A 26,495-nucleotide genomic window follows, 5' to 3' on the forward strand; every position below is an offset into this window, starting at 1 on the left:
CTCTACAGTTTGGGTGTTTACAGATACCGCAAATGTTGGCCACAATGTTCCAATCACCATACATTGCTACAAATGAGATGTGAGAACAGGAAGCTCCACCTGCCATCTGAGCAATGCTTCAGCTGTTATTGAGGCTGATTAAACAAAACTCCCTCCCGTGTTAGTGCAGGATTGTAGATTGCTGCTATTAATTTCAACCAATATTGTGAATGGCAATTTGAAAAAATACTCAGCCCCATTTTAGAATGTCAGCCAGCAGTGGCTCATTGTTAGACATTCCATATGATAAAAAGGAAGTGGGGGGGGCTAAATTCTGGCCACATCTAATTTGCTGTATTTTATGTTTGGCTAGCGTGATAGATGCTAGCAGAGTGTATGTATGGTCCCAATAACCTGCCTGCACTAGAATGCTAATAACCCTCAATAGATAAGTCTACAGTGATATCAGTTAATAAGATCTTTCAACAGGTACATAGCCATTTAATATGAGCCATTCTTTCAGATTAATAGGCAGTGGAAGTGTTGGCTTTTCCTGCTTCTATTCTATATTTGAACATGTTATCATATATGAAATTAATCTGTATCACCACTGTAGGTCATTTATATTTTGATTGCATTCCATTGTGTGTGTCTGTTTGTGTATATAATTTGCACACACACATCCATATAAATATAAAAAACCCCTCCCATGATTTAAAATCCCTGAGTACCCCCAGCTCCCACTAAAGTCATAATTTAAAATTATCAAAGCTTCTCCCCCTCACACATACCCAGGTTCCATGTATAGTCTAGAACTGTGGTTTTCAAACTTTTTTTCTGGTGACCCAGTTGAAGAAAATTGTTGATGCCCATGACCCAGTGGAGCTGGGGATGAGTGGTTTGGGGTGTGGGAGGGGCTCAGGGCTGGGGCAGAGGGTTGGGGCACAGGGGTGAGGGCTGTGGGGTGGGGCCAGGAATGAGGGGTTCAGGGTGTGGGAGGGGGGTGCAGGCTCTGGAGTGGGGCTGGGGATGAGGAGTTTGGGGTACAGGAAGGGTTTAGGGCTGGGGCAGGGGGTTGGGTGCGGAAGGGGGTCAGGGCCCTGGACTGGGGGTGCAGGCTCAGGTGGGGCCAGGGATGAAGGGTTTGGGGTGCAGAAAGGGGCTCCAGGTTTGGGGGGGACTCAGGGCTGGGGATTGGGGCACGGGGTTGGGGCGTGGGCTTACCTTGGGTGGCTCCCAGTCAGCGGCGCAGTGGGGGTACTAAGGCAGGCTTCCTGCCTGCCCTGGCACCGCGAACTGTGCTGTGCCCCGGAAGTGGCCAGCAGCAGGTCTTGCTCCTAGGTGGAGGTGGGCAAGTGGTTCCGTGAGGCTCTTGCCTGCAGGCACCGCCCCCCCTCTCCCCCGCTCCCTTTGGCTGGTTCCTGGCCAATGGGAGTGCGGAGCCAGTGCTCGGGGTGGGGGCAGCACGTGGAGCCTTGTGGCCCCTCCGCCTAGGAGCCAGATCTGCTGCTGGTTGCTTCGGTGGCGCAGCACGGTGTCAGAACAGGTAAGAACTAGCGTGCCTTAGCCGGGCAGCATTGCTGATGGGACTTTTAACGGCCCAGGGGGTGGAGCTGATCAGAGCCACCGCGATCCTGTGCCTTACATTCCGCAACCCAGTACTGGCTCACAACCCGCAGTTTGAAAACCACTGCTCTAGAAGATGGCTATCCTGCTATGAGAGACACACAGTGTTTTGTGTGATCACCTATTATGACCTATAGAATCATAAAATATCAGGGTTGGAAGGGACCACAGGAGGTCATCTAGTCCAACCCCCTGCTCAAAGCAGGACCAATCCCCAACTAAATCATCCCAGCCAGGGCTTTGTCAAGCCGGGCCTTAAAAACCTCCAAGGAAGGAGACTCCACCGCCTCCCTAGGTAACGCATTCCAGTGCTTCACCACCTTCCTAGTGAAATAGTGTTTCCTAATATCCAACCTGGACCTCCCCCACTGCAACTTGAGACCATTGCTCCTTGTTCTGTCATCTGCCACCACTGAGAACAGCCAAGCTCCATCCTCTTTGGAACCCCCCCTTCAGGTAGTTGAAGGCTGCTATCAAATCCCCCCTCATTCTTCTCTTCTGGAGACTAAACAATCCCAGTTCCCTCAGCCTCTCCTCATAAGTCATGTGCTCCAGCCCCCTAATCATTTTTCTTGCCCTCCGCTGGACTCTTTCCAATTTTTCCACATCCTTCTTGTAATGTGGGGCCCAAAAATGGACACAGTATTCCAGATGAGGCCTCACCAATGTCGAATAAAGGGGAACGATCACATTCCTCCATCTGCTGGCAATGCCCCTACTTATACAGCCCAAAATGCCGTTAGCCTTCTTGGCAACAAGAGCACACTGTTGACTCATATCCAGCTTCTCGTCCACTGTGACCCCTAGGTCCTTTTCTGCAGAACTGCTACCTAGCCATTCGGTCCCTAGTCTGTAGCAGTGCATGGGATTCTTCTGTCCTAAGTGCCTCATCAGGTTTTTTTTTGGCCCAATCCTCTAATTTGTCTAGGTCTCTCTGTATCCGATCCCTACCCTCTAGTGTATCTACCACGCCTCCTAGTTTAGTGTCATCTGCAAACTTGCTGAGAGTGCAGTCCACACCATCCTCCAGATCATTAATAAAGATATTAAATAAAACCGGCCACAGGACCGACCCTTGGGGCACTCCGCTTGAAACCGGCTGCCAACTAGACATGGAGCCATTGATCACTACCCGTTGAGTCTGATGATCTAGCCAGCTTTCTATCCACCTTATAGTCCATTCATCCAGCCCATACTTCTTTAACTTGGCGGCAGGAATACTGTGGGAGACCGTATCAAAAGCTTTGCTAAAGTCAAGGAATAACACATCCACTGCTTTCCCCTCATCTACAGAGCCAGTTATCTCATCATAGAAGGCAATTAGGTTAGTCAGGCACGACTTCCTCTTGGTGAATCCATGCTGACTGTTCCTGATCACTTTCCTCTCCTCTAAGTGTTTCATAATTGATTCCTTGAGGACCTGCTCCATGATTCCTTGGGGACCTATGCCTGGATTCTTGTCAATGGTCAAAACCATAGAGGTGCATATGCTAAAGTAAGCCCTACTCCTGTTTTGGGATCTGCTAGCATGGATTCCTGCACTTGTGTGGAAACCCACTGAAGTCAGTCATTGTTCTGTTGCCTTCAATGTACTCCCCATCAGAACATCAAATCCGAGTCAACCCGCCACCCCTACACCAGCAGCTGTCCCGCATTTCTGAAATGGAGCAGCTGGCAGGGAGTGCCCCTTGACTTTGGAACTCAGGCCCTTCGCTGGTCCCCAGGAACCTTAACTTTTCCAGGCATGCTGCTCCCACCAAGCATTTGGGACGAGGGGAGGTAAGGCCTGGGGTAGGTATCTGGAGAATTCTGGAGTGGGATGGTTTTATTTATTTATTTAGTGTTGTGATGGGGGAATGTGGAAAGTGACAATTTTGGTGGGCTGGGGACAGTTTGTTTAATTTGATTTTAACTGGTTTTAAAAGCATTGTGTATCTTATTTATTTCAAAGGGGGCCCAGAACACTTTTCGTAACAAATAAAATATATTTCAAATGTGTGAAGTAAAAACAGTAGTGCAGGTTACTATTATTGTCATACCCTGTTATGCGTCTTCAGCAACCTTCCTCAGGCTGCGCCCCCCACCTTTGGGCTCACCTCTGTCAATGAGATCCCCAGGAGTCAGAGGTGTGACTTGTTCGGTTTTTTGCTTTGGTTTGGGTATTTTGGGGGAAATTAAAAGCACAAAGATGGGGGTGGGGAGTGGGAAGTCCACGAGGGAGAGTGGTTGGGTGCTGCCACTAAGGGGTGGCAGGTCCGTGTATGTGTGAGTTGCAGAGTGAGACACCCCCCCCACACACACACACACCCTGCAGCAGTAGCACCTGGCCCATGGAGACAGCTAGCTCAATTCTCCCCACTTGAGGCATTGCGATCTGGCCCCTGGTACACAGGGCCCTGCCTCTTTGACAGCAGGGCAGCCAGGCCAAATCTGAGTTGCATTGTGACCTCGTCCTTGGTGCATGGGATCACAATGCCCAGCATGGGAAGCTGAGCCCAGCCAGCCCCCCAGGACAGGAGCTACTGCAACTGGAACAAATCCTGGCTTTCTTGCATTTTCTCTCCAAACCGCCCCCCACACACACACTTTTAATGTCTTGTGACCCTTTGTACCCTTTCATGATCCCCTAAGCCCCCCACAATTTGGGAAACGCTGCTCTACAGTGATAAATGGGCAACAGAAAAGCAACAGATCTACTGTATGTAAAGTTAGAAATTACCTCCATGCTGTCCCCTTGTGACTGTGCTGTAGTGAAGATGTGTTTGCTAAAGACTCTGGGGCCTAGTGAAGGGGAACCCGTACATGGAAGCCACCAAAAAAGCATTCTATTAAATGTGCCAAGAATGCATAGAATATTAGGGTTGGAAGGGACCTCAGGAGGTCATCTAGTCCAATCCCCTGCTCAAAGCAGGGCCAATCGCCAGAAAGATTTTTGCCCTAGATCCCTAAGTGGCCCCCTCGAGGATTGAACTCACAACCCTGGCTTTAGCAGGCCAATGCTCAAACCACTGAGCTATCCCTCCCCCCACGTTAACACTATTCTGCACTGGGCTACTTATGTTCAAAGATGTGAACTTATTTCCTGTAGCAGTATCCCATAGCTATGGGTTACAATTGTGGGCCAGAACATAAAGTCTTATTACTAAACTCATGGGATGGAAAATCCTCAGCATTCTTGCCTAAGGTTTAATCATGTCAAACAGTGTAGATACCTGTCAAGGATGATCCTGCAGTGACAGCTGGTTTCACAGTCGCCAGGTTTGCCCATCCAGAGGCCAAACTGGCCCTCTGTACTGCACGTTTGTAGTTATCATACAGTGTCTTGCCATACTGGGGAAATAAAGCACACCTTTAATCTTGGAGCAGAGTCAACACAACTGTCTGCATGTCCAAACACACATTTGCTGTGAGCTGCATTTTTTTGAACCCTTTCCCAAATTTTGTTAGAAAGCAGCTATTTCTACAAATACTGAGCCTGTATCTGTACTGGGACATGCCAGAGAGAATCCCTACACCTGTATAGAGTCGATTGATTTCAATGGGATTCTGCCCTAGGATCCACTCAATGCAAGTAAGTGCTTAAAATAATACTACAGCACTGTATGCTTCAAAGCACTTTGTAAAGGGGCAGAGGGGAAGCCTGGGGGATGTCTATTTGGTGTCATCCCACAGCAAGAAACAGTGGCAGATACCAAAGCTAGAATCAAGCCATTTATTGTACACTGACTGCATGCAGTGAGCCTCAATGACAGCCGGTTAGTTGAGGGAGTGGGAGGGGGAGAAAATTGTCTTCATTCTCACCTTGGCAATTCTGATTCCTGTTACCCACTGCTGTAGAGTCCACTGGTCATCACAGCATAAATACTTGATATATTGTGACTCCTTTTGAATCTGGGGATGCTGGAATGAATAATTCTTGCAGTTAGAAACCTACATATATCAGGCAAAATGTAAAAGAGTCAATGCCCATATGATGATTGCAATGGGAACACTGACTTTCTAGAGATGGTAACATGAAGATGACAATTATCAGTGTGTAAAAAATGAAATCACAAACTTCAGCACATAGGGATTAACATTTGTAGCATTTGCTTATAACAAATGTAACAGGTTGTAAGAGAGGTCTGCAATGTAAATACCTGCGTTTTAGAAAGCTAAAATGTGACCTACAGGTCAATAAAGTCTAGAAATGTCATGGTTCAGGGCCTAGCGTTCAATGTGTAAACAGAGGAAGTCTGTTGCAATCTGTAACACATCCAACATGAAAGTGCAACGTGATTATAATTTCTGAAGAGCATAATGCAATTTGGATAAGCACACACCTTCAGCTGAAACTGATTTTTGTCTTTAGACTCATTGTCTTCCTGTGAGTCTAGTCTAGCGCTATTCCTCCAAGTTTTTGTTCTATGCCCCTTTATCCTTTGTACCTCTCACCAACACTGCTGCAAAATTCCATCCTATTGTAGCTATAGGATTATACATAATACAACACCACCAAAAGTAACCACTTTTTCCAGGGCACTTAAATCCTTTGATTTTTTTGAAGTGGTTCTGGAACCCTTACTGCTACTGCTCAACACTGACATATCTCTACAGTTCAGAGTCTGCTACAAATTTCAGTCAGATTGCTTCCCTGAAAATTGCACCTACTGATTTTAGATTTTGAAGGAACTAGCCTCCAATGCTACAGTACAGTAGGATGCAGGGCCGGCTCCAGGCACCAGCTTACCAAGCAGGTGCTTGGGGCAGCCACTTCGGAGAGGGGAAGCACATCCAGCTGTTCGGCGGCAAGTCAGTAGATGGTCCCTCGCTCCTGTTCGGAGCGAAGGACCTCCCGCTGAATTGCCACCGCAGATCGCAATCGCGGCTTTTTTTGTTTGTTTGTTTGGCAGCTTGGGGCGGCCAAAACCCTGGAGCTGGCCCTGGTAGGATGTAAACCTGGGCAGCTCTGAAACTCTAGGGCAGGAGATTTCTGCTACCATCTATTGGTGAACAAGGAGATGAGACAGGATGAGCAGACCTTATTTGCATGTTTGTTATCCGCCCTCCCAGTGTGAACTTTGGTTGTTTTGGTTAAAATTAATTAAAGTGCTGGATGTAGGGGGGAATTAAATGTTATCCTATTGTGTGACAAAAGGGCATAAAACTGTACTTAATATGCCCTGAGAGGAGTTGCCATAACTCAAACTATTGCACAGCTGGGCAGTACAGCTAGTCACATGGGGTTCCTACCTTGTGAGAAGTAAATCTCTTGTGGCCAGAACTGTGCTCAAGGGTCCTTTGTCACTGAACCTCTTCCATAGTACAATGATAGAACTGAGTTAACTCTGGTAAGGACCTAGGTCTGTCACCTACATAGCACTTCTAGAGCAGCACTCTCTATCGCTGGGTTCGGAGTCCGAGGACCTGCACCCTGATAAGATATGATGCAGAGATAGTACTAAGGCAGTACTTCCTCCTTGGGGCCAGAGATGAGCCTGCCTGACTGTACTCCCACACTCCAGGACTAACCACTGACCCAAAAAAACCCCAAACCCATGAGTGGGTGGGATACATGGGGTGCACAAGTGAGAACGTGAGGTGTTAAAGGGACATATGTCCATTGGCTATTCACATCAGCAGGTGGGGAAACTGAGGCAAGGGATTACTGCCAAAGAGACTGTATGGGAGAGTTTTACCTACTACTCATATAAACATATGAATGACTTACAGTATGTTGTTGTGTTTCCCAAAATTAAGGCTGTATTCCTTTCCCCTAATAATGTTTTCTTTGTTTTATACACAAAGTTGGTGCATGTCAGAGGGGAAGTATTGCCAGTTAAGGGTGCACAGAGGTTTCTAGGTAGGAGTTCAAGCTTGTGGTAGTATTGGTTAATTCTAGGAGGAACCCCTAGATATTTGAACCTGGCCATTTTTGCTGCTGACAACTGCTGACAGAAGGGTTACAAGGACACTATCACTGGCTTATTTCACTGCTTCTATCCAAGTGCACTGTTGGTTTTTTATCCTGGAAAACTCCAACTCAGAACATCCAAGGTCCAATTCAGTTTCCTGGTGTGAAGAACATCTCCAGACCAGAGCCACTTTCATACAGGGGACTAGAATGGACATATGGCTAATTTAAACTCTTGATGCTCCTTTCACAAGATATCACGGAACTTTTGGTCTGACTTGTAATATTCTATTCAGTCCAGCAGATGGCATCAAATACTTTTCAATGGTTTTATAGCACTGGCGGATGATGATGCTACCAAATGGCCGGGCACACTGCACATACGCTGAGAGAGAGGGTCCTCTCTTCCCACCAGAATGAACAGCAGTTCGACGATCCTGTGAGTCTCCCTCAGTTTTTCAAATACCACATTTAATATCACTTAGAAGAACTTCCTGAAAGGAAATTTGTAATTAACCCAAATAACTTGGACAAACATTGGGAGAAGCTTGCTCACTGGAATCAACAATGCTGAAAAGGAAGTAGCATGACTGTGCCAGCTAAGCATTGCCGTAGTTTCGGGGTGATGAAGAGCCATACTGTTCAAGAGAACGGAGAGGGACTCAGCCTCAAGAATGCCTCACAGCATTACCCAGCACACACACCTCCAGGCTCAGTGCACACTTTGTTCGGGAAAGCTCACTGCAATGATCAGATGGCAAAGCAAAAACATCTTTCTTCTCTGAAGAGGTTTATTTCCCTTTTCCTTGGAAACACCCAGCAATCAAGTGAATTATAAAGGAAGACAATTCAAAAAGCAGCTCCTCAGATGCCATGGCTCCAGTGAAAAGTGATAACATCCAAGCAAACTCCAAAGAAGCAGAAAGGGAGTTCAGACTTTATGTTAAAAGCCACAGAAACCCTATAGGGCCTGAAAAATAATCTATAACAGATTTTATTACATTTCAGTGCACTATATTTCTATAGCATAGATCTCACAGTGCTTAATAAAGGTAGGCAGGTAGTATTATCACCATTTTACAGATGGGGAAACTGAAGCACATATTGGCTAAGCACCTGATTTTCAGAAGTGTTAAAATGCCACATGAAATCAGAAAGAGCTGCAGGTTCTCAGCCCCTCTGAAAATTAGGCCTTTGAGGGACTTGCCAAAGGTCACCCAGAAAACCAGTAAAAGGGTCAGGAATAGAACCCAGGCCCTCTCCACTCCAACCCTCTGGCTTCTTTCCAAGTGTCATGTAACACACTGTGTCCCTCCCAAGCATTATTTATATAGATAAAGAATAAGGAAACACTTGAATATAAAGACCTTATTTTTCAAGAAGCCAAACAAAACCAAAAACGTTGTGCACAGATGAATTTAAAGTATAAAGTAAACCTAAAGAAAACAAGATAGAACACACTGAAAGCCTACAGTGAAATAGGAGTTGAAAGATGTGGTTTCGGGGGGGGGGGGGGGGGTGGGTGTGAAAGAGAGAGAGAGAGAAAGAAAAAAGTTGTCACCAAACACATTATCTTTCTTCACTTTCTTCCAACCATGAAAATGAAAAGTAAACGATAGATATTCAGGTATCTCATTGACTCCTTTACCCAAAAATGTGTAAAGCTAGTTATTTACCTACAGCTTCTGGGAGGTGTTACTGTCTATGAAACGGAGCACTCAACCACAAACCGATGGCTTTGGAGTTAGCCACTTCTGGCATTTTTGGCCTATTGATTTTTGGGTACCTTCTTGTTTTTTAGGTGCCCATTTTGAGATCCCTTGAGGAGTGGTCTTCAGAAATGCTGAGCATCTACTACAATTGAAATCAATGGGAATAGTGGGTGCTCAACACTTTGGAAAATCAACCCCAAAGTATCAAGTTGGACACCCAGAAAACTGAGGTAAAAGTGTGACTAATTGCTTCCAAATTCAGTTACATCCTGACTCCACATATTCCCTGCAACCAGAATGCCAACTTGGAGGCTTGCCTGATTTACCTAAAATGTGCAGAGAATCTGCTTATCTAAAACGACTGCATCACCATAAGGTAATTCTGCTTCTGACCTACACTTCCCTAGTGACTGAAGCAATACTTTCGGTTTAACTATTTTTTTTTTAATTGATAGTTACTGTTAACTAAAGAGAATACCTCTTCAAAGAAAAGAAAAAGCATTTATTATATCCCTTCCCTCACCCTGTCTCTATGTTGTGTAGGCACCAATCCTGCAAAAACTTACACACTTACTTAGACTGTGAGCTCTTCAGAGCAGGGCCCTGTTTCCCTACAATCTCTGAAACAGCTTATTAATAAATAAGCTATCTTTTTACATTTGCTTTCTTCAGGTTACTGGTGGAGGCCTGATTTTAATTTAAATACTCACCTGAAATGTTGATGCTAAAGGATTGAATTGTTTCACATGAAGAGGCAAAAATGCTCTCTTGTTCTGTATCCTTTTTGTTTCCTTTCTAGGACTCTCTCATATCATTTTATCTCTCAAATGCACTTACTTCTCACTTCTACATTTTTTAAAGGGTGTCCTACAGAGTGTATATTTTATAGGCATCTGTGAGGGGATATGTTAGGTGTGGAAGAGGAGAGAACCAGCAGTGGACCAAACTATCTGCTGGAGTAACTCCATTATAGGGGGGGGGGGGGGGAAAAGCGACTTGAGCAGAGAATTTGGCTATAAAATTCTTGTGAACATTAGAGATCTGAGAGAGATGTGGCAGACTCCAGAGGATACCAAGAAAGCTACAATGGGCTACAAGGGAAAATGTACCCAGCTGCAGAAATGGAGTATGATGATGCCCTTGTCTCAGTTTATCCCCAGGAAACCATTTTGTTTCATCCTAGATTAATTCAGCATAATGCACCATTACCTTCAGATTACTCAAGCAAAACCAGCACCAATAAACCATAATTAAATTCACTCAGTCTCAGACACATCAGACTGACTAAACCAGTCAATTTGCATATAGATTACCTTGCTATTTGTCTGCTTTGAAGGATTTTTCATCATGGCATGAGATAACCGACTTCAGGACTGGTGAATACCCTCACACAGACACAAAATAAACACTATAATGTTCAAGATTTCTGTTAAATACAATGGAAAATTTCACCAAGGAGATGAACTGACCCTTCTTGCCAAGGTGAGTTCCTCTGGCTTTGGAACGGTTTCAGCTAGGGCTGTTGATTAATCACAGTTAACTCACACGATTAACTAAAAAAAATTAATTGTGATTTAAAAAAGCAATCGCGATTAATCGCATTGTTAAACAATAGAATACCAATTGAAATGTATTATACATTTTGGATGTTTTTCTACATTTTCAAATATATTGATTTCTATTACAGCACAGAATACAAAGTGTACCGTGCTCACTTTATATTTTTTTATTACAAATATTTGCACTGTAAAAATGATAAACAAAAGAAATAGTATTTTTCAATTCATCTCATACAAGTACTGTAGTACAATCTCTTTATTGTGAAAATGTAACTTGCAAATGTAGGGTTTTTTTGTTACATAACTGCACTCAAAACAAAACAACGTACAACTTTAGAGCCTACAAGTCCACTCAGTGCTACTTCTTGTTCAGCTAATCGCTCAGACAACAAGTTTGTTTACATTTATGGAAGATACTGCTGCCTGCTGCTTATTTATGTCAACTGAAAGTGAGAACAGGTGTTAGCATGGCACTTTTGTAGCTAGCGTTGCAAGGTATTTACGTGCCAGATATGCAAACATTCATATGCCTCTTCATGCTTCTGCCACATTTCAGAGAACATGCTTTCATGCTGATAATGCTCATTAAAAAAATAATTCATTAATTAAATTTGTGACAACTTCTTGGGGGAGAATTGTGTGACTCCTGTTCTGTTTTATTCGCATTCTGCCATATATTTCATGTTATAGCAGTCTCAGATGATGACCCAGCACATGTTCATTTTAAGAACACTGTCACAGCAGGTTTGACAAAACGCAAAGAAGGTACCAATGTATGATTTCTAAAAATAGCTACAGTACTCGACCCAAGGTTTAAGAATCTGAAGTGCCATCCAAAATTTGAAAGAGACGAGCCAGGTGTGGAGCATGCTTTCAGAAGTTTTAATAGAGCCACACTCGGATGCAGAAACTACAGAACTTGAACCACCAAAAAAGAAAATCAACCTTTTGCTAGTGGCATCTGACTCAGATGATGAAAATGAACACGCATTGGTCCAATTTACTTTGGATCGTTGAGCAGAACCCGTCATCCGCATGGACGCATGTCCTCTGGAATGGTGGTTGAAGTATGAAGGGACATATGAATCTTTAGCGCATCTGGCACATAAATATCTTGCTACGACGGTTACAACAGTGCCATGCGAATGCCTGTTCTCACTTGCAGGTGACATTGTAAACAAGAAGCGGGTAGCTTTATCTCCTGCAAATTATAACCAAACTTGTTTGTCTGAACGATTGGCTGAAATAGGACTGAGTGGACTTGTAGGCTCTGAAGTTTTACATTGTTTTGATTTGAATGCAGTTCTTTTTTTGTACATAATCCTACATTTGTAAGTTCAACTTTCATGATAAAGAGATTGTATTACAGTACTTGTATGAGGTGAATTGAAAAATACTATTTCTTTTGTTTTTTACAGTGCAAATATTTGAAATCAAAAATAAATATAAAGTGAACACTGTACACTTTGTATTGTGTTCTAATTGAAATAATTATATTTGAAAATGTAGAAAACATCCAAAAATATTTAAATAATTGGTATTCTGTTACAGTTTAACAGAGTGATTAATCGTGATTAATTTTTTTTAAATCGCTTGACAGCCTTAGTTTCAACCTAACAGTACGAAATGAATGTTGATGATGATGTACATGCTGTTTCCAATGCAATTCCCAGATAATGTAATAGGAGAGCCATATTTCAGGGACAGCTGCTTTATATTTATATTGTATAGCTGCTATCCCACATAGTGCTGGACACTCTCGGCCTGTACACTCACTACAGATGTGAGAGGTAACTTCTTCCAGTGGTTGCTAAAAATGGACTTCCTGGAGAAGTCTGAGCAGAAGTTTTTGCTTCCCCTTTATTTCTGAGTAGCCAGAGCTGTCAACAAAAGCGGGTGATTTGGAAAGCTGTGTTCCTATGGGGTTTGTTCTTTCTGCCATGCTCTGCATGGCAATAGGAGAAGTATCCTTGGGCTTGTCTTCACTACCTGCCCGGATTGGCGGGTAGAAATCAATCTCTCAGGGATCGATTTATCGCGTCTCGTCGGGACGCGATAATCGATCCCCGAATCGACACACATACTCCACCAGCCCAGGTAGGAGTAAGCGCCGTCGACAGGGGAGCTGCGGTGGTCGATTTGCCGCTGTCCTCACAGCGGGGTAAGTCGGATCAGATACGTCGAATTCAGCTACGCTATTCCCGTAGCTGAATTTGCATATCTGAAATCAATTCCCCCCCCTCCCCGTAGTGTAGACGTAGCCCTTGTTTGAATACAGGTTTGAATGAAGTGTTTCTTTCCAGCTGGCTATGCATCCCTTTCCTCGTCTGTATTGGAGATCAGGAGAGCTTCCTTGGACCGTACCATTAGTGTCCTGTTATATGCATGGGCGGCCAGAGGCTGTTTTATTATTGTTAGATTGTTTGGAGAGGGACTGCTAACACCAGCACCCTGCCATTGATATAAAAAGAGAGCCAAGGATTAGAACTAAAATGTGCAATACCCCTATTTGACTCAAAAGGGAAAAGGTCTGATGTTAAGATAAAAGATGGTGCCCTTTAAATTTTGGCCTGTGTTAAGTAATGGTTAGTTCAGCAAGATGGAATTATCTGCATGCTTAGACATCCAGCTCCTACAAGGGTTCGCTTCCTTCTGAGGTTTTATTTTTTAATAGGTTGTGTTATTTTTCTCATGTGTAACTTTTCCTTTAAGGAACGGAGGCCTGATGGGACTCCTGGTTCACACGTAAAAGGCCTGTTCCAGTGGTTAGTCTCATTTTATTGAGAGTTATGTCCTAGCATAGGCCAAGTGGGTAAGAGGAGAAAAATATCTTTCAAGCTTTATGGTTCCTCAAATGTCTGAGGATACATGCTGACTCTATCCATAAGCCTAGGCAGAGCCCTTTCCCTACCCTGCACTATCTTCCTAGGGTTCCAAAAGACATTAGTTCCAGTTTACGGCTCAGGAATTGATAGAGGCAGCTAAATGTGACTTCAGCTTTCCGGTAGATGCTGATTAGCCACCTGGGCTCCTTTCAGTTAGTCAAGCCCAGCTGGGCTTGTCTCTGTCTAATAGTAGTGGGCATTAGGAAGTAGCTATTTGTTCCATCACCTCAGACTCTTTCTGAATCCTCCTGACAGGAAACTTCTGAATAAGCTAAACAAAATGTTCTCTTTTTCACTAGAAGATACTGAGAAGTGCTCTTGAGAAACCTCTAAGATACTGGTCAACGAGCTTTTAGCTTCATTATCTCCTGAGGTATCTTGATGGTTCAAATGGAAAAAAAATAATCCCTGAAAGGAATAGCTTCCTCTATGCTCAGGGCTAAATCATGTTTAAGGCAGCACTGCAGTGACTGGAAAAAGTTGGGAAGCTGCGTTCACAATTCATCACAGTTCTATCAGAAAAGATTCTCCGAACATAAGAGGTTATAACTAAAAGGGCACATCCTCCTTTGATAGAATTCCCACCTTCCCAGAAACACTTAGTCCTACACACACACACACACACACACACACGAAGATGGTAAGAAACTCTGCTCCTTGCCTTAATCGTCTCGAGAGCCCTTCCATCCCTAAAGACACACGAGATCATAAAATAAAAGAAAGCAATATTTCTTTCAGGGTATACTTCATCATACTGATATTGCGGGGGAGAATCTCTGGAGTCAGGTACTAGTTCTGTTGCTTGGATCTAGTCATCTGGTAAGATGGCTCAATGATGTTTTGGGTTTATTTTTTTGGGGGGAGGGGGCAGGGCCGGCTCTAGGATTTTTGCTGTCCCAAGCAAAAAAATTTTTGGCTGCCCCCCCACCCCAGCCCTGGGCTCTCCCCCGCCCCCCACCTGCACCCTCCTGCCGCCCCAGCCCTGGGTCACTGGTAACTCGCTCCCAGGGCGGGTCATTCAGCAGGAATTTTGGATGTGCACAGAACACAGACAGGATTGGTTCCCACATGGTTACAGAACTGCAGTAAAGTGGAACAATTTTCAGCTTGTGTGACTGGAGGATATCTGGATGCATATTATAAGACTGCCCTACATAAATGAGGAAAAGTTGAGGTGCCTTTATTATTCTTTTGTTCCATTCTTTGTTTCTATGGGGAATGCACTATCACGGTCTTCCTTTTAAACAAATAAAACTAAAAAAGCAATGGCTGTTGAAAATAGCAATTCCAGTACTAATAACCACTGGGAAGCATTTCTTGCTCAATTTATTCTACTTTTTCTACAGCAAGTTACAGTGGATCAGTATATTTGATTTGGGGGAAATGAAGTAACAGCTGCCCAAATTGAGCTTGAGCACTCCTGAATTTCGAGGGTGTTCAAATCTGGAAGGCAGGTGCTAGATTCCCTTTCTGAATATTAGCTATATCTGGAAAAGAAAAGTCAATTTCTGCTTCCATGGCTCAGAAGTGGAAATCCTCCTAAGTGCCTGGTACTGTATCTAAAGCTACCCAGGTCCAGAGCCTCCCCTCCCTTACTTTTCATTTTAAATTCTAGTGGGATCCACATACCTCCCTTGCTAGGCTTCAGATAGAGAGGTGCACCGTCCATTTCGTCCCCTCAATTCCTTCTTTGGGGGAAAGCCCAGGGCTGGGGCAGCAGGAGGTGCAGGTGGGGGCCAGAGCTGGGTTGGCAGGAGGTGCAGGTGGGGGGAGAGCCCAGGGCTGGGGCAGCAGGGGAGTGGAGGTGGGGGCCGGAGCTGGGGCAGCAGAGGGTGTGGGTGGGGGAGAGTCCAGAGCTGGGGCAATACAGGAGTGTGGGGGGAGCCCAGGGCGGGGGGGGGGGGCAAAAAACCTGGATGTCTCTGTTCCTACCATTCACAGCAAGCTGCAGATTTCAGTTCCATACTCTTTCCCCCACCCTTTCCTGTTGCTAGGGGCCAAGGGAATGCTGGGAAATGTAGTTCTTTCCCTGCTCCAGGGCTGGCTCTATAGGCAGGGAGCTAACCAAGGAACTACAGCTCCCAGGGCCCCCTGTTGGTTCTCAGCTCCCATGCTGGATTCTTGTGCCCCTTGCAAATCTGCTGCCCCAAGCAACTGCTTGCTTTGCTGGTGCCTAGAGCCGGCCCCGGGGCAGGGATAGGGTGTATGTATGTGATTTCTTCAAAATTAACATTCATGTTGTTTTATGTAGCTTTATCACAGGCTGTTCTGTTAACCATTCATCCCCTTTGCATGAACGATGGGCCCTTTCAATATCTTTGAAGTATGTGTGAGCATAAGCTTAAAAGGTGTGGATGTGAAACCAATATGGTAGCCCATATCTTAGTCTTACTAAAATGAGGTCTGGAGAAATCAATTATCCAAAAAATAGTCTCCTTTCACTTACAGGTTAATGCCACTGTCTGTCATCATTGCACCTGAATGTATGCACAAACTATTCCTTTCCATTAATTCATCTTGGACACTATCACAGAATGAAAGACATTTCATGTCGTGATTAGTCAGTGATGACACTCTAAGATGATTTGTTCTCCTTTGGCAACTCGGTACAAGTTGCCCCCTGCAGGATAATCTCACCTAGAACACTTGCACATGAATACTAAACCAAACTAGGAGACGAGCAATTCACCAGTATATACTTTGTGATAGCTCTACTCCCATTTTCACACTTTGATATGTCACCAGCATCCACTCAACCTAAAAACAGCCCAACGGTCAACCGGGGTCGGGGCTGCTGGCAGCCCCATGGGGTCTGGGGTAGCAATTCTAGACACTGTTAGAAATGTTATACTTCTGCTCACAGCGGGAGTATATGGAGGCTCGGAGCAGAGAGAACACACTTGTTTAGGCCTGTCCCTTGGTCTTACAGACAGTGAGAGATAAGAAAGAGCTACATGCAACAGGACCAGAGTTAATGAGATCTCTGGTTTTGCAACTACATCTTAAATGCATCAAGAGGAATCGGTACTTGAGTTGGCTTGCAGCTGTGGTGGGAGTATGACAGCAGTGTGGTGCTTGCCACATAGGGCATCTGACTGAAGTTATCAAAGAAACACCACAGTGTTGTTTCTTTCTTTCTCACAATCCCTTGCATTCAAACTAACACCATCCCCAGCCCCATCATACTGGCAGTGGTTGGAAGTAAAAGAGGAAGGTAGAACTTGGCTCTATTGGCCACTATTTCCCCCCCATACAACAACAGTTTAAAATTTGCAGACTATCTACGTTTAAGGCTCTTTCAACCACTGTAATCGCCAGTTTCAAGAATGCCACAATAAAGTGTAAAACGGTTCCAATCAGGAACCTACCACATGTCCCAGCCTCTGAAAACATATTAGAATAAAAATCAAGACCAATATCAGTACCATAGACCACATTTCTCCTTATCCATAATAGTGCTGTCTGGATATGATGCTTATTCTGTTACATTGCTAGTACACTTTAAAGGCACTATAGCAAACAGTTTTAAGTAAAAGATATTTCAAACTCAAATTTATGATGCATAAACCCCTTCCTCTCAGGCTTTCACAGTTGGTTTTTCACCTCCACTACCACAGTAAATGATACAGAGGCGCAACATGTTAACTTCATACATCCAAGGTATTTTAGTTTAATAAATACTTTAGTGCAACAGTGAATTTGTAGCATAAATTGTTTTTTTTTGTCACAAATGGTAGCGCATTGGGTCATAAAGTTCCCACAGTGATGTGAATAATTAAAAACATTGCTGAGCACTCTAAAAATCATTTTCCTGATGTACTTCATTTTCATCTACTTGCAAAGCAAATAAAATGTCTAGAAAGCACTTACATTAGCCAAATACTAATTTTGACCACTTTCACCCATTTTGAATGTTATACAGATGCACTGTGGCAGTTAAATATGCTCACAACAGCTTTGAAGTCTTTTACAGAGAACCAACTTCAACTTATTTCTAAAACTGATTGAACTATTTCTGTTTTCTCCATTAACTGTGCATGTATTTTCTGAATAATAAGAATACCTCGCTCTTATATAGCGCTTTTCATTAGTTCAATGGTTCTCAACCCAGGGCCCAATTAGCACACAGCTGCAGCCCAGCTTAGCCCTGTGTGCCTGGGGTCCTGGGTTCTCAGATGCCCAGCACGGGGGGTGTCTGAGCTGCCCAGTGCCAGCACAGAGGGATCTGATTGGGCTGTCCTGCTGCCCAGCATGGCAGGGTTGGGGTCTGGTTGGGGCTGCTGGCCTGCCCCATGTGGCGGGAGTCTGGGGTCGGGGCTGCTGGCGGCCCCATGGGGTCAGGGGTCCGGGGCTGCCAGCGGGCCCCATGGGGTCTGGGGTAGCTGGCCTGCCCCGTGAGCTTTGGGGTCAGGGATAGCCACCCAGTCCCATGAGCTCTGGGGCCTGGGGCAGCCGCCCAGCCCAGAGAGCTCCGGGGCAACCACCGGCCCCGCATGGCGGAATCCACAGGGTTCCCTGCTGCCCTGCGCAGTGGGGTTCAGCTAGGCTGCCCCACTGCCCAGCGTGGCGGGGTTGGGGCTGCTGGCTCACCCCGTGTGGTGGGAGTCTGGGGTCGGGGCTGCTGGTGAACCCTGCAGGGTCAGGGATCTGGGGCTCCTGGCTGGTCCCGCGAGCTCCAGGGTCCAGAGCTGCTGGCCTGCCCTGTGTGGTGGGGTTCGGGGCTGCCATGTGGCCCTGTGGGGTCCAGGGACCAGCAGCCGGTCTCTGCCCCACCTGGTGGGTGTCCGGGACAGCCGACTGGCCACACGAGCTCTGGGGTCTGGGGCAGCCACATGGCGGGCATCCAGGGCGAGCAGCTGGCCTGCCCCGCATGGTAGGGGTCCAAGGCAGCCGCCCGGCCTCGAGTGGTCCAGGGCAGCTGTGTGGTGGGGACCGGGGTTGGCCTTCTGGCCCTGTGGGGTTTGAGGTGGGCAGCTGGCCACCCGGCGCAGTGAGGGTCAGGTTCGGGGCTGCCGCTGCTCTGCCACGTGGCCGCTCCGGCCCAGGTTACACATTGTGGGCCACGTATGCAGTCCACAATGTGTAATCAGTTGAGAACCACTGCATTAGTTAATCTCAAAGTGTTTTCCAAAGGAGGCAAATATAATTATACCCATTTTACAGATGGGGAAAGTGAGGGACAGAGAGGAAGTGACTTTGTCAAGGTGGTTTGTGGAGAACTGCATTATCTAAACTGCTGAGCTGTATTAATCATTTAAATCTGCGAACAGAAAATCAGTCTGATTCATATACATTATTTGTATTTGGGCCATGTGTAAACTAAACTGGCAAACACTTGAAATTGGACAGACACTTCTTTTTTGGATAACAAGTCCATTAAAATGCAGCTATAACCAGAAAAGAAAAATTAAAAATGGCACTTTGCTGTGTATCTGCTTCTTATTGTCTTTCAAATTGGCTAAACATTGTTTGGTAGCAGCTCTTGTTAGCACCACAGGCCCATAAAAGCTGTAGAAGAGGAATCCATATCTTCTGCCATGTCAGTGTTGTCAGATGTTCTGATTTCTGAATCTCTATTATTTTAGCTAGTAATCTAGACCCAATTAAGGCAATCTAGTGCCCTAGATGCATGATGCCACAAGGCACCTTACAGTTCTGGCCCTACACCATGGGCTCACCCCTCAACTTGGAGTACAGTGGCAATGCAGCATCCCCTTCCCTCCCTGAGAGGAACAGGCAGTAGCCTGGGGTCCCTCGTCTCCCCACCTGGAGTAGCAGTAAGAGGAGACCCAGTACTTTCTCCAGCAGCTGGACTGTAGCTATGTGGGTGGGCCAGGCCCACCATGTTCTTCTCCTTCTGCCACACAGAGTTGTGCTTTAAAGCATGACATCTGTTGGGCCTAATCCTGTTGAGCATCATCTTAAGGGCCCCAATTCATCAAGGTACTCAATGCAACTACTCATGTGCTTAAAGTTAAGTAATTCCTAAAGGTACGTTGCTGAATAGGGCCAAAGTGACTAGCAGTTGAGGGTGTGCAGTAACGTTGCAGGAGGCACTCTGCATCTTACAGGATCAGCCCCTTACCATATCTGTCTATGGCAGCAGTTAGAGCACACATTAGCATAACAGACTTCTCTTGTACATACCTTTAAGACAAAGCAGTAATCCGTAGGTGCCTTGTATTTCAGTTTGTACTGAGTACCATAATAAATATTCAAATTCTCGAACTGTATGAAGCAAGCCAAATCCCGGGATGTCTAAAAAAATGGAAACCAAACATTCTGTTGTTACAGGGAATTAAGCTATGATGCCAGACACATTTTTTCAAACCGCTTTGATGCGGAATCTTGTTTTAACTGTTGTGGATTTTATCAAAGCGGAGAGAATGACAAGTGTTTGAGTTGTTCTTAAACTGTAGTGACTGTTAAGACAAACAGAGAAAGGTCAATACACCTTTAGAATCACAATGAAACATTTTACTACATTCCACATAAATCTGAGTTTTGCTGTTGTAATCCTTTGTTTTGTTTCCAAGTCAGTGAACTGTTATCCTTACTGAAGACAGTGGTGCCTAGTAGGAAAAAACTAATTGCTTAAAATAGACATAGGTCCTGCAATGATGCTCCTGCAGTTCTAGGGGGAAAATGGTGTTAGGGTCTAAATAGTTTTTATTCTAAGCAACTGCCTTTCCCTTGTGTAAATGTACACACATTGACTGTACATTCCGAGAGTAAATGAGCCACATTTCATCTGTTCCTCCTTCAAAATTGACTTAAAAAGACAATTCCAGCCCCGCTCCCATCTCATCGCCACGCACTGGTATCTTTCTGTCTACCACCGTAGTTTACCTATTATTTGTTCATACTGTGTTGCTGTGGCAACAAGGTGTTTGTTGGCACACTTTGCTGTGTTAAGGATTTCTGGGTACAATGTATAACCTTCATACTCTTTATACATGTTAATGCAAAAACGGTTCTATCGCCATATATTTCTGAATATGCCCATATACTTAGTAAATTTATGTACACTGGACACCTCAAAGAGCTTCTCTTCTTGGGGGTGGAGGTCATATTTTAGTGTCACATGCTTGCTTGTTTTTACACTCTCATTAAGATACTTCCTTGGGGTCATTTTATTCACACTGATAGTGCATTTATGAACACTGCCATTAAGTGGTAGCTCCATCTAAATACCTGACAAGAGGGGAAAGTAGTGTGAATTCTGCTCTCTGGAACGCATTGGTATTAATTGTAAGCATCTCCCTGTTCAGTGCCCAACCTGAAGTTCCTACTGAAGTCTTTGTGAGTTTTGCCATTGACTGCAATGGGGCTAGAATTTCATATGGAGTGCATTCAAATCAGTGAAGCTTACGGGCAACCTCAACACCAAGCCTTCAATGGGAATGACAAAGGAGTTCTTGCTTTTCCTAGGAACCCATTCATGGTTGAGTCCAATCCAGATACAATTATTTAAAGGGAAAAATTCATCACAGATAAGTAGGGGAAGTAACAACTTATGTAGGAGATAAGTCATTTATTGCAAAGCCATAATGTTATTCCTATTGCATGACCAGACAAAACAAGACTTTAACTACATAATTTAACGAAAAAAGTTTAAACAAGTAACTTGTGTGTTTGGTGCTGCTAAACTTCTTGGACTTACCATTAATATCAGTTTGTGGGAAGGAGAATGATACTTAGGTGGACTAACGGTTTGAAGCAATGGCTGGTGTAGAAATAGTGACACGATTACAGTCAAGGACACTTTCTCAAAGTTTTAGGGCCTGACTTGCACTCACAAAACAAGCATAGACCTAACTATTAGGGTATGCAAAATTAACTGCATGTTTGTTGGGCCTAGATATATTGTGAATGGTCAATATAAAGTGCTCATTTTATTTTTTTAAACATAGCTCAAGGTATGTCAGATTTTATTTAGTTCCATTTTGCTACAAAGAGTTAGACCAATTTCATAGTCCACCATTCTTGGAATGAGAGTATTTCACTAATCTGCATTGTGATTGGAGAAAATCCTTCCAATCAGAGTTCTAGTCTGTTTGGTAAGAGTGCTGTATGGGTGGGAGATTCACTGAGGAGTGGAAAGCCCAGATGACCACTACCTTAGAAGTCAGACACAGCCATTCTATGAAGTGCAGTACAAGCAGGGCAGTCATCTAATTGATGCTGCATTTTGCCCGGACTTGCATCCTAGTCTGTTTCTGTACCTGGGTCACCTGAGTAGTGGCACTGCACGCCTCTGCCACCCACTGGCGGACTTGTCTCTTATTTTTTAAGTTGATCACTATTTCTTTCATTGTGATTTATTCAGGGAATGACAAAAAAAATTAAGTCCCATTGACTCGGTGTACATCATTAGCTCTGGGTATGGGGAGACTCAGTCACTGGCACAAGCATTTTCATCCAAAGCAAATCTGAAGCATTAAGAGCCATAAGCGGCAGCACTTGTCAGAATATAAAACTGCCAACCGCTCCCAGTACCCAAAAGTCAGTATCAAGGATGTTACTCTAGAATTGAGCAGCAATGAGTCCCCTTCTGCAGTGCACTTCAGGCTCCTTTGCTTATCCACTGCGGGCTGGCAACTCAGACTCTTTCAATACCCGGTAATGGTAAATGTCACTGTATTAGATTCTGTGAACCTGAACGCCTCTGTCTCACCTCTTGTTCTACCTTAAAAAGCTGAAAAGGCACAACATATTCTCTAGGCAAAGATCACTTCAGGAAAAACGTCTGGCATATAATAGCACAAAGACTTTAGAGCACTTCCCTGCCAGAGCTGTTGGCATGGCAAGTTGGTTACACACAGAGACTATAAAAGCCGGACTAGAGCTTTCAACTGAGTCTTGTTATAAACAACGTCAGGTTTTCTGTACTTCCATTTTGCTATATAGAGTGAGACTGTTTGCAAACTTATTAAATTCCCTTCCACAAGGAACCAGATATGAAGTAAAGGCATTATTTGCAGCAAAGTGCCAGATGAAGGGCATTGGGTTTCCACCCCCCCGCCCCCCCCGTCGACTTCAATAGGGGCAAGATTTCACCCAATGTTTTTATCTAACTGCAGAAACAAAAATGGGGGGAACTGTACAGGATTTCTGTGACTACATTCTAATATTTGCACAAGTGTCGCAGTCAAAGGAAAAAATCTGTCTCAGATGCACCAGCCATTGCTCTCAAAATGTGACTTCAGGAGCTCTTCACTTTCACCTACATGAATTGCTTTACTGATAAAATGATTCCTTTGATTTCCTGACCTTGGTCTTTCCCTTGGGGACGTAATAAATTCCAGACGCTCGTAGAAGAAAATAGCGCCTCTTCCAGGACTTTTTTCCATCTTCCTTCAAATAAAGGGCCCCTTCAAGTTCTGGCACAATGATAGACGTCCCACAGAAGCTTTCCTGTGCAGCAAGAATTGGATTATACAAAATAAATGGATGTGAGCACCCATATTAATAAACAACAGCAAATTGTTCACTTAAAAACAGACATTTTCTGCAACAGTGAATGTATAAAGATGGGGAGCTCAGTTATGGAACAGAGAGTCAAACATGTAAATGTGAGTTTTCCATGTTAAAGTGTTCATGTGGGACTTGGGCCTTCTTTTTAGACACTTGCTCTGGGAAACGGTCCTCACAGCAGAGGGCCCATACACAGCTAGCTCATTCCCTTCTCTTAAGCCCCAGACTAAACATTTAAGAGTTAAGTAGTGGATTAGGCTCTACCATTTAGGTAGACTTCTACCATTAAGCTCTACCATTAGGCTTCTACCATTAGGCTCTTTGCACAGTAGTGGACTTCTATTTCTGGCCACTCCTAGTCCTGGACCAGAAACAGATATTACTTAGTGAAGGATTTGCAATAACCTACTAAAGACTTTAACCAGAGAAAGCATTTTCTGCTGAGGAAGATAGAATAAAATGCTTGGCATCATTATTCTCACATGCTTGGGTTTTTGACTATTGCAACATCTCTAGGTTGTTTAGGGAAATACTTAATACCCTGAAACTGCTCCTAAAGGCACCAAGAACTTTAAAATAAAATCAAAGATGAGAGATTTCTATTAATACTTATTTTTAAGCACATACCAGCATTCACAAACCATGTGAACAAATACATGTTATTGTTGGCCATGAAAGAGCTCCTGTTATGAGGTGTAGAACACTCAGGGTAATCTCTAATGTCAACATACTTTATTTTCTCATTTAGAAGTTGCTATGGACAGCTCTCTGCTTGCTGATATTTGGTGGCGTTATCATGCACTAATTCGAAAGCGGGAATCCCCAGGCATCTGAGCGTAGATTATCCTCTTCCTGTACTTGCATCAAAGCCAAAATGCTCACACAAAACAAAAGGTTTTTTTCATTCCCTTAGTTCTGTGATCATCGTTTGTTTGTTATAAGTCTAGATTTCTCTCTCTCATCACAGTAGACTGGCATACTGAACTTTCAAGAAGAAGGGTCAGAAGATAAACAGGCTTAAACTGGAATCAAATCCAAAGGCTGCTTGTATAAGCTGGCTGCAGAGCTAACACTAGTAACTGTAGCAACCTGCATGGAACTTGGAAGGAGGAACTCACGTTGCAGAATGGAAGAGTTTGGAAGAGGAATCAGGAAGTTAGTCTGTATGCATGTGGCTTGAGTGCTTGCGGCAGCATCTCTGTGAATAGTTCTCTTTAAAAGAGACAGTTTAGTTTTACAAGCATGGAGTCCTTTCATGGTACAACCCAGCATGTAGTACATGAAACAAAAACTGGGGGGAGGAATTTACTTACTTTAACTGGAAAGAAAAGCAACTAATTATTTCATTATTATCATTATTGATCAGTCTTAATGATTTAAAAAATAATAAGCCAATCTGATTCTAGCCCACGGAGTGTTTTAGACTATTGGTAATGCTCTATTGGGGATCTTGCAAGCAAAGCATTTCTGCAACAATGTCAGAGCTAAGATGAACCATGATTGCAGGTGCCTCTTCAGAGGACTGTGAAAGTGCAATGCTCCTAATCTCCTGCTGTCCTTGTTCAGGCCCCAGTCCTGTAAACACTGAAGTAGGTGCTTCACTTAACTGAAATCAGTGGGACTATTCACTGTAGAAAAAAGCTAAGCACACGTTTAAATATTTGTAGGACTGGCACCTAACAGAAGAAAGGAATTATCTGCACTATGTTTTATAATAAAAATATAACACGAAGTAGAGTCTATGCCGGGGTGGCCAACCTGAGCCTGAGAAGGAGCCAGAATTTATCAATGTACATTGCCAAAGAGCCACAGTAATACATCAGCAGCCCCCATCAGCTCCCCACTGCCACTGCTCCCCAGCACCTCCCACCCACCAGCAGCTCCACCAATCAGCGCCTCTCCCTCCCTCCCCGCACCTCCTGATCAGCTGTTTTGTGGCATGCAGGAGGCTCTGAGTGGGAGGGGTGGGAGGAGCGAGGGCATGGCAGGCTCAGGGGAGGGGGCAGGAAGGGGTGGTGTGGGGGCAGGGCCTGTGGCAGAGCCAGGAATTGAGCAGTGAGCATTCCCCCTCCCTCCCCCCCCCTGCACATTAGAAAGTTGGCGCCTGTAGTCCCAGCCCCGGAGTTGGTGCCTATGCAAGGAGCCGCATATTAATGTCTGAAGAGCCACATGTGGCTCCGGAGACACAAGTTGGCCATCCCTGGTCTATTAGGGTTACCATATCTAATAAATAAAAAAAGAGGACCCTCCACGGGCCCTGGCCCCGCCCATTTTCCCACCCCTAGCCCCGCCCCAACTCCGCCCCTTCCCCGCCCTAACTCCGCCCCCTCCTCCCTCCCACTCCCAGCCACGGGGAAAGGGCTGCCCCAGCGCTACCGGCTTCAGGGTTTGCCGGGCAGCCCCCAGACCCTGCGCCCCCGGCTGGCGCTTCCCCAGCGCAGCTGGAGCCCGGGAGGGGAAGCCCCCAGCCAGGGGCGCAGGGTCTGGAGGCTGCCCGGCAAACCGTGAAGCCGGTAGCGCTCAGGCTTTGGGCAGCCCCTATGCCTCCGGACCCTGTGCCCCCAGCCGGGCACTTCCCTTCCCGGGCTCCGGCGGCGCAGGGTCTGGAGGCATGGGGGCTGCCCGAAGCCGGTAGCGCTCGGGAAGTCCGGCTCTTAAACAGAGCCGAAGAGTCGGGGAGGAGCAGAGCCGCCATTTTCCCGGACATGTTCGGCTTTTTGGCAATTCCCCCCGGACGGGGGTTTGACTGCCGAAAAGCCGGACATGTCCGGGAAAAAGAGGACGTATGGTAACCCTATGGTCTATGCTTTCAGTGGTGAGCTGCAGATGAAGTTGAATAGCTTTCTACACAGCCAAATACAAAGCTGATAATAACAAACACAGAACTTCCTGTTACACATTAGCAAACAAAGAACTAAGCACTGCTGCTAAGAGCAGATGTAGGCTGAGGCACTCTGCTGCATCAGCACTGGCATCGCTGGCTTACCTCCAGGAGAAACTCTTTGTTTTTCTCATTCATTTCCTTGCCTTCATTTTTTCCTTTGTTTGCCAGGTAGAAATTCTGATTAAAATACAAGAGGTTGATGTTGAACAGAAAAGACAAAGAATATAAATGACTAGATTACATCATTATTCAGCTGTTCTGTATTGTGCACTGAGCTAGATGGTATGAGAGGCAGGTATCCAAGTATTGCTCTTCAAATCTCATTACAGGAAACCTTCACTAAAGCTGCCTATTGGAGTTTATATGTCAGTTTCTCAATCTAAAATTCATTTTGCCCATATACATACACCCAGGGCCGGCTCCAGGCACCATCTTGGCAAGCAGGTGCTTGGGGCGGCCACTCCAGAGAGGGGCAGCAGG

General features: G+C 44.9%; 1 protein-coding gene across 3 annotated transcripts in view; it reads right to left on the reverse strand.

The window, feature by feature from the left end:
• Nucleotides 1–26,495, reverse strand: part of APBB1IP (amyloid beta precursor protein binding family B member 1 interacting protein) — a 105,911-nt gene that overhangs the window by 9,644 nt on the left and 69,772 nt on the right. For all 3 annotated transcript variants that reach the window (XM_034760218.1, XM_034760217.1, XM_034760215.1), the window contains 5 exons: nucleotides 26,118–26,192; nucleotides 22,928–23,071; nucleotides 19,802–19,912; nucleotides 5,407–5,505; nucleotides 4,818–4,935 (listed from right to left, as the gene is read on the reverse strand). In XM_034760218.1, coding sequence (XP_034616109.1) covers nucleotides 4,818–4,935; nucleotides 5,407–5,505; nucleotides 19,802–19,912; nucleotides 22,928–23,071; nucleotides 26,118–26,192 — 547 coding nt within the window. The remainder of the gene's footprint in view (nucleotides 1–4,817; nucleotides 4,936–5,406; nucleotides 5,506–19,801; nucleotides 19,913–22,927; nucleotides 23,072–26,117; nucleotides 26,193–26,495) is intronic.

This window comes from Trachemys scripta, chromosome 2 (assembly GCF_013100865.1).
Source record: "Trachemys scripta elegans isolate TJP31775 chromosome 2, CAS_Tse_1.0, whole genome shotgun sequence".
Lineage (NCBI taxonomy): Eukaryota > Metazoa > Chordata > Testudines > Emydidae > Trachemys > Trachemys scripta.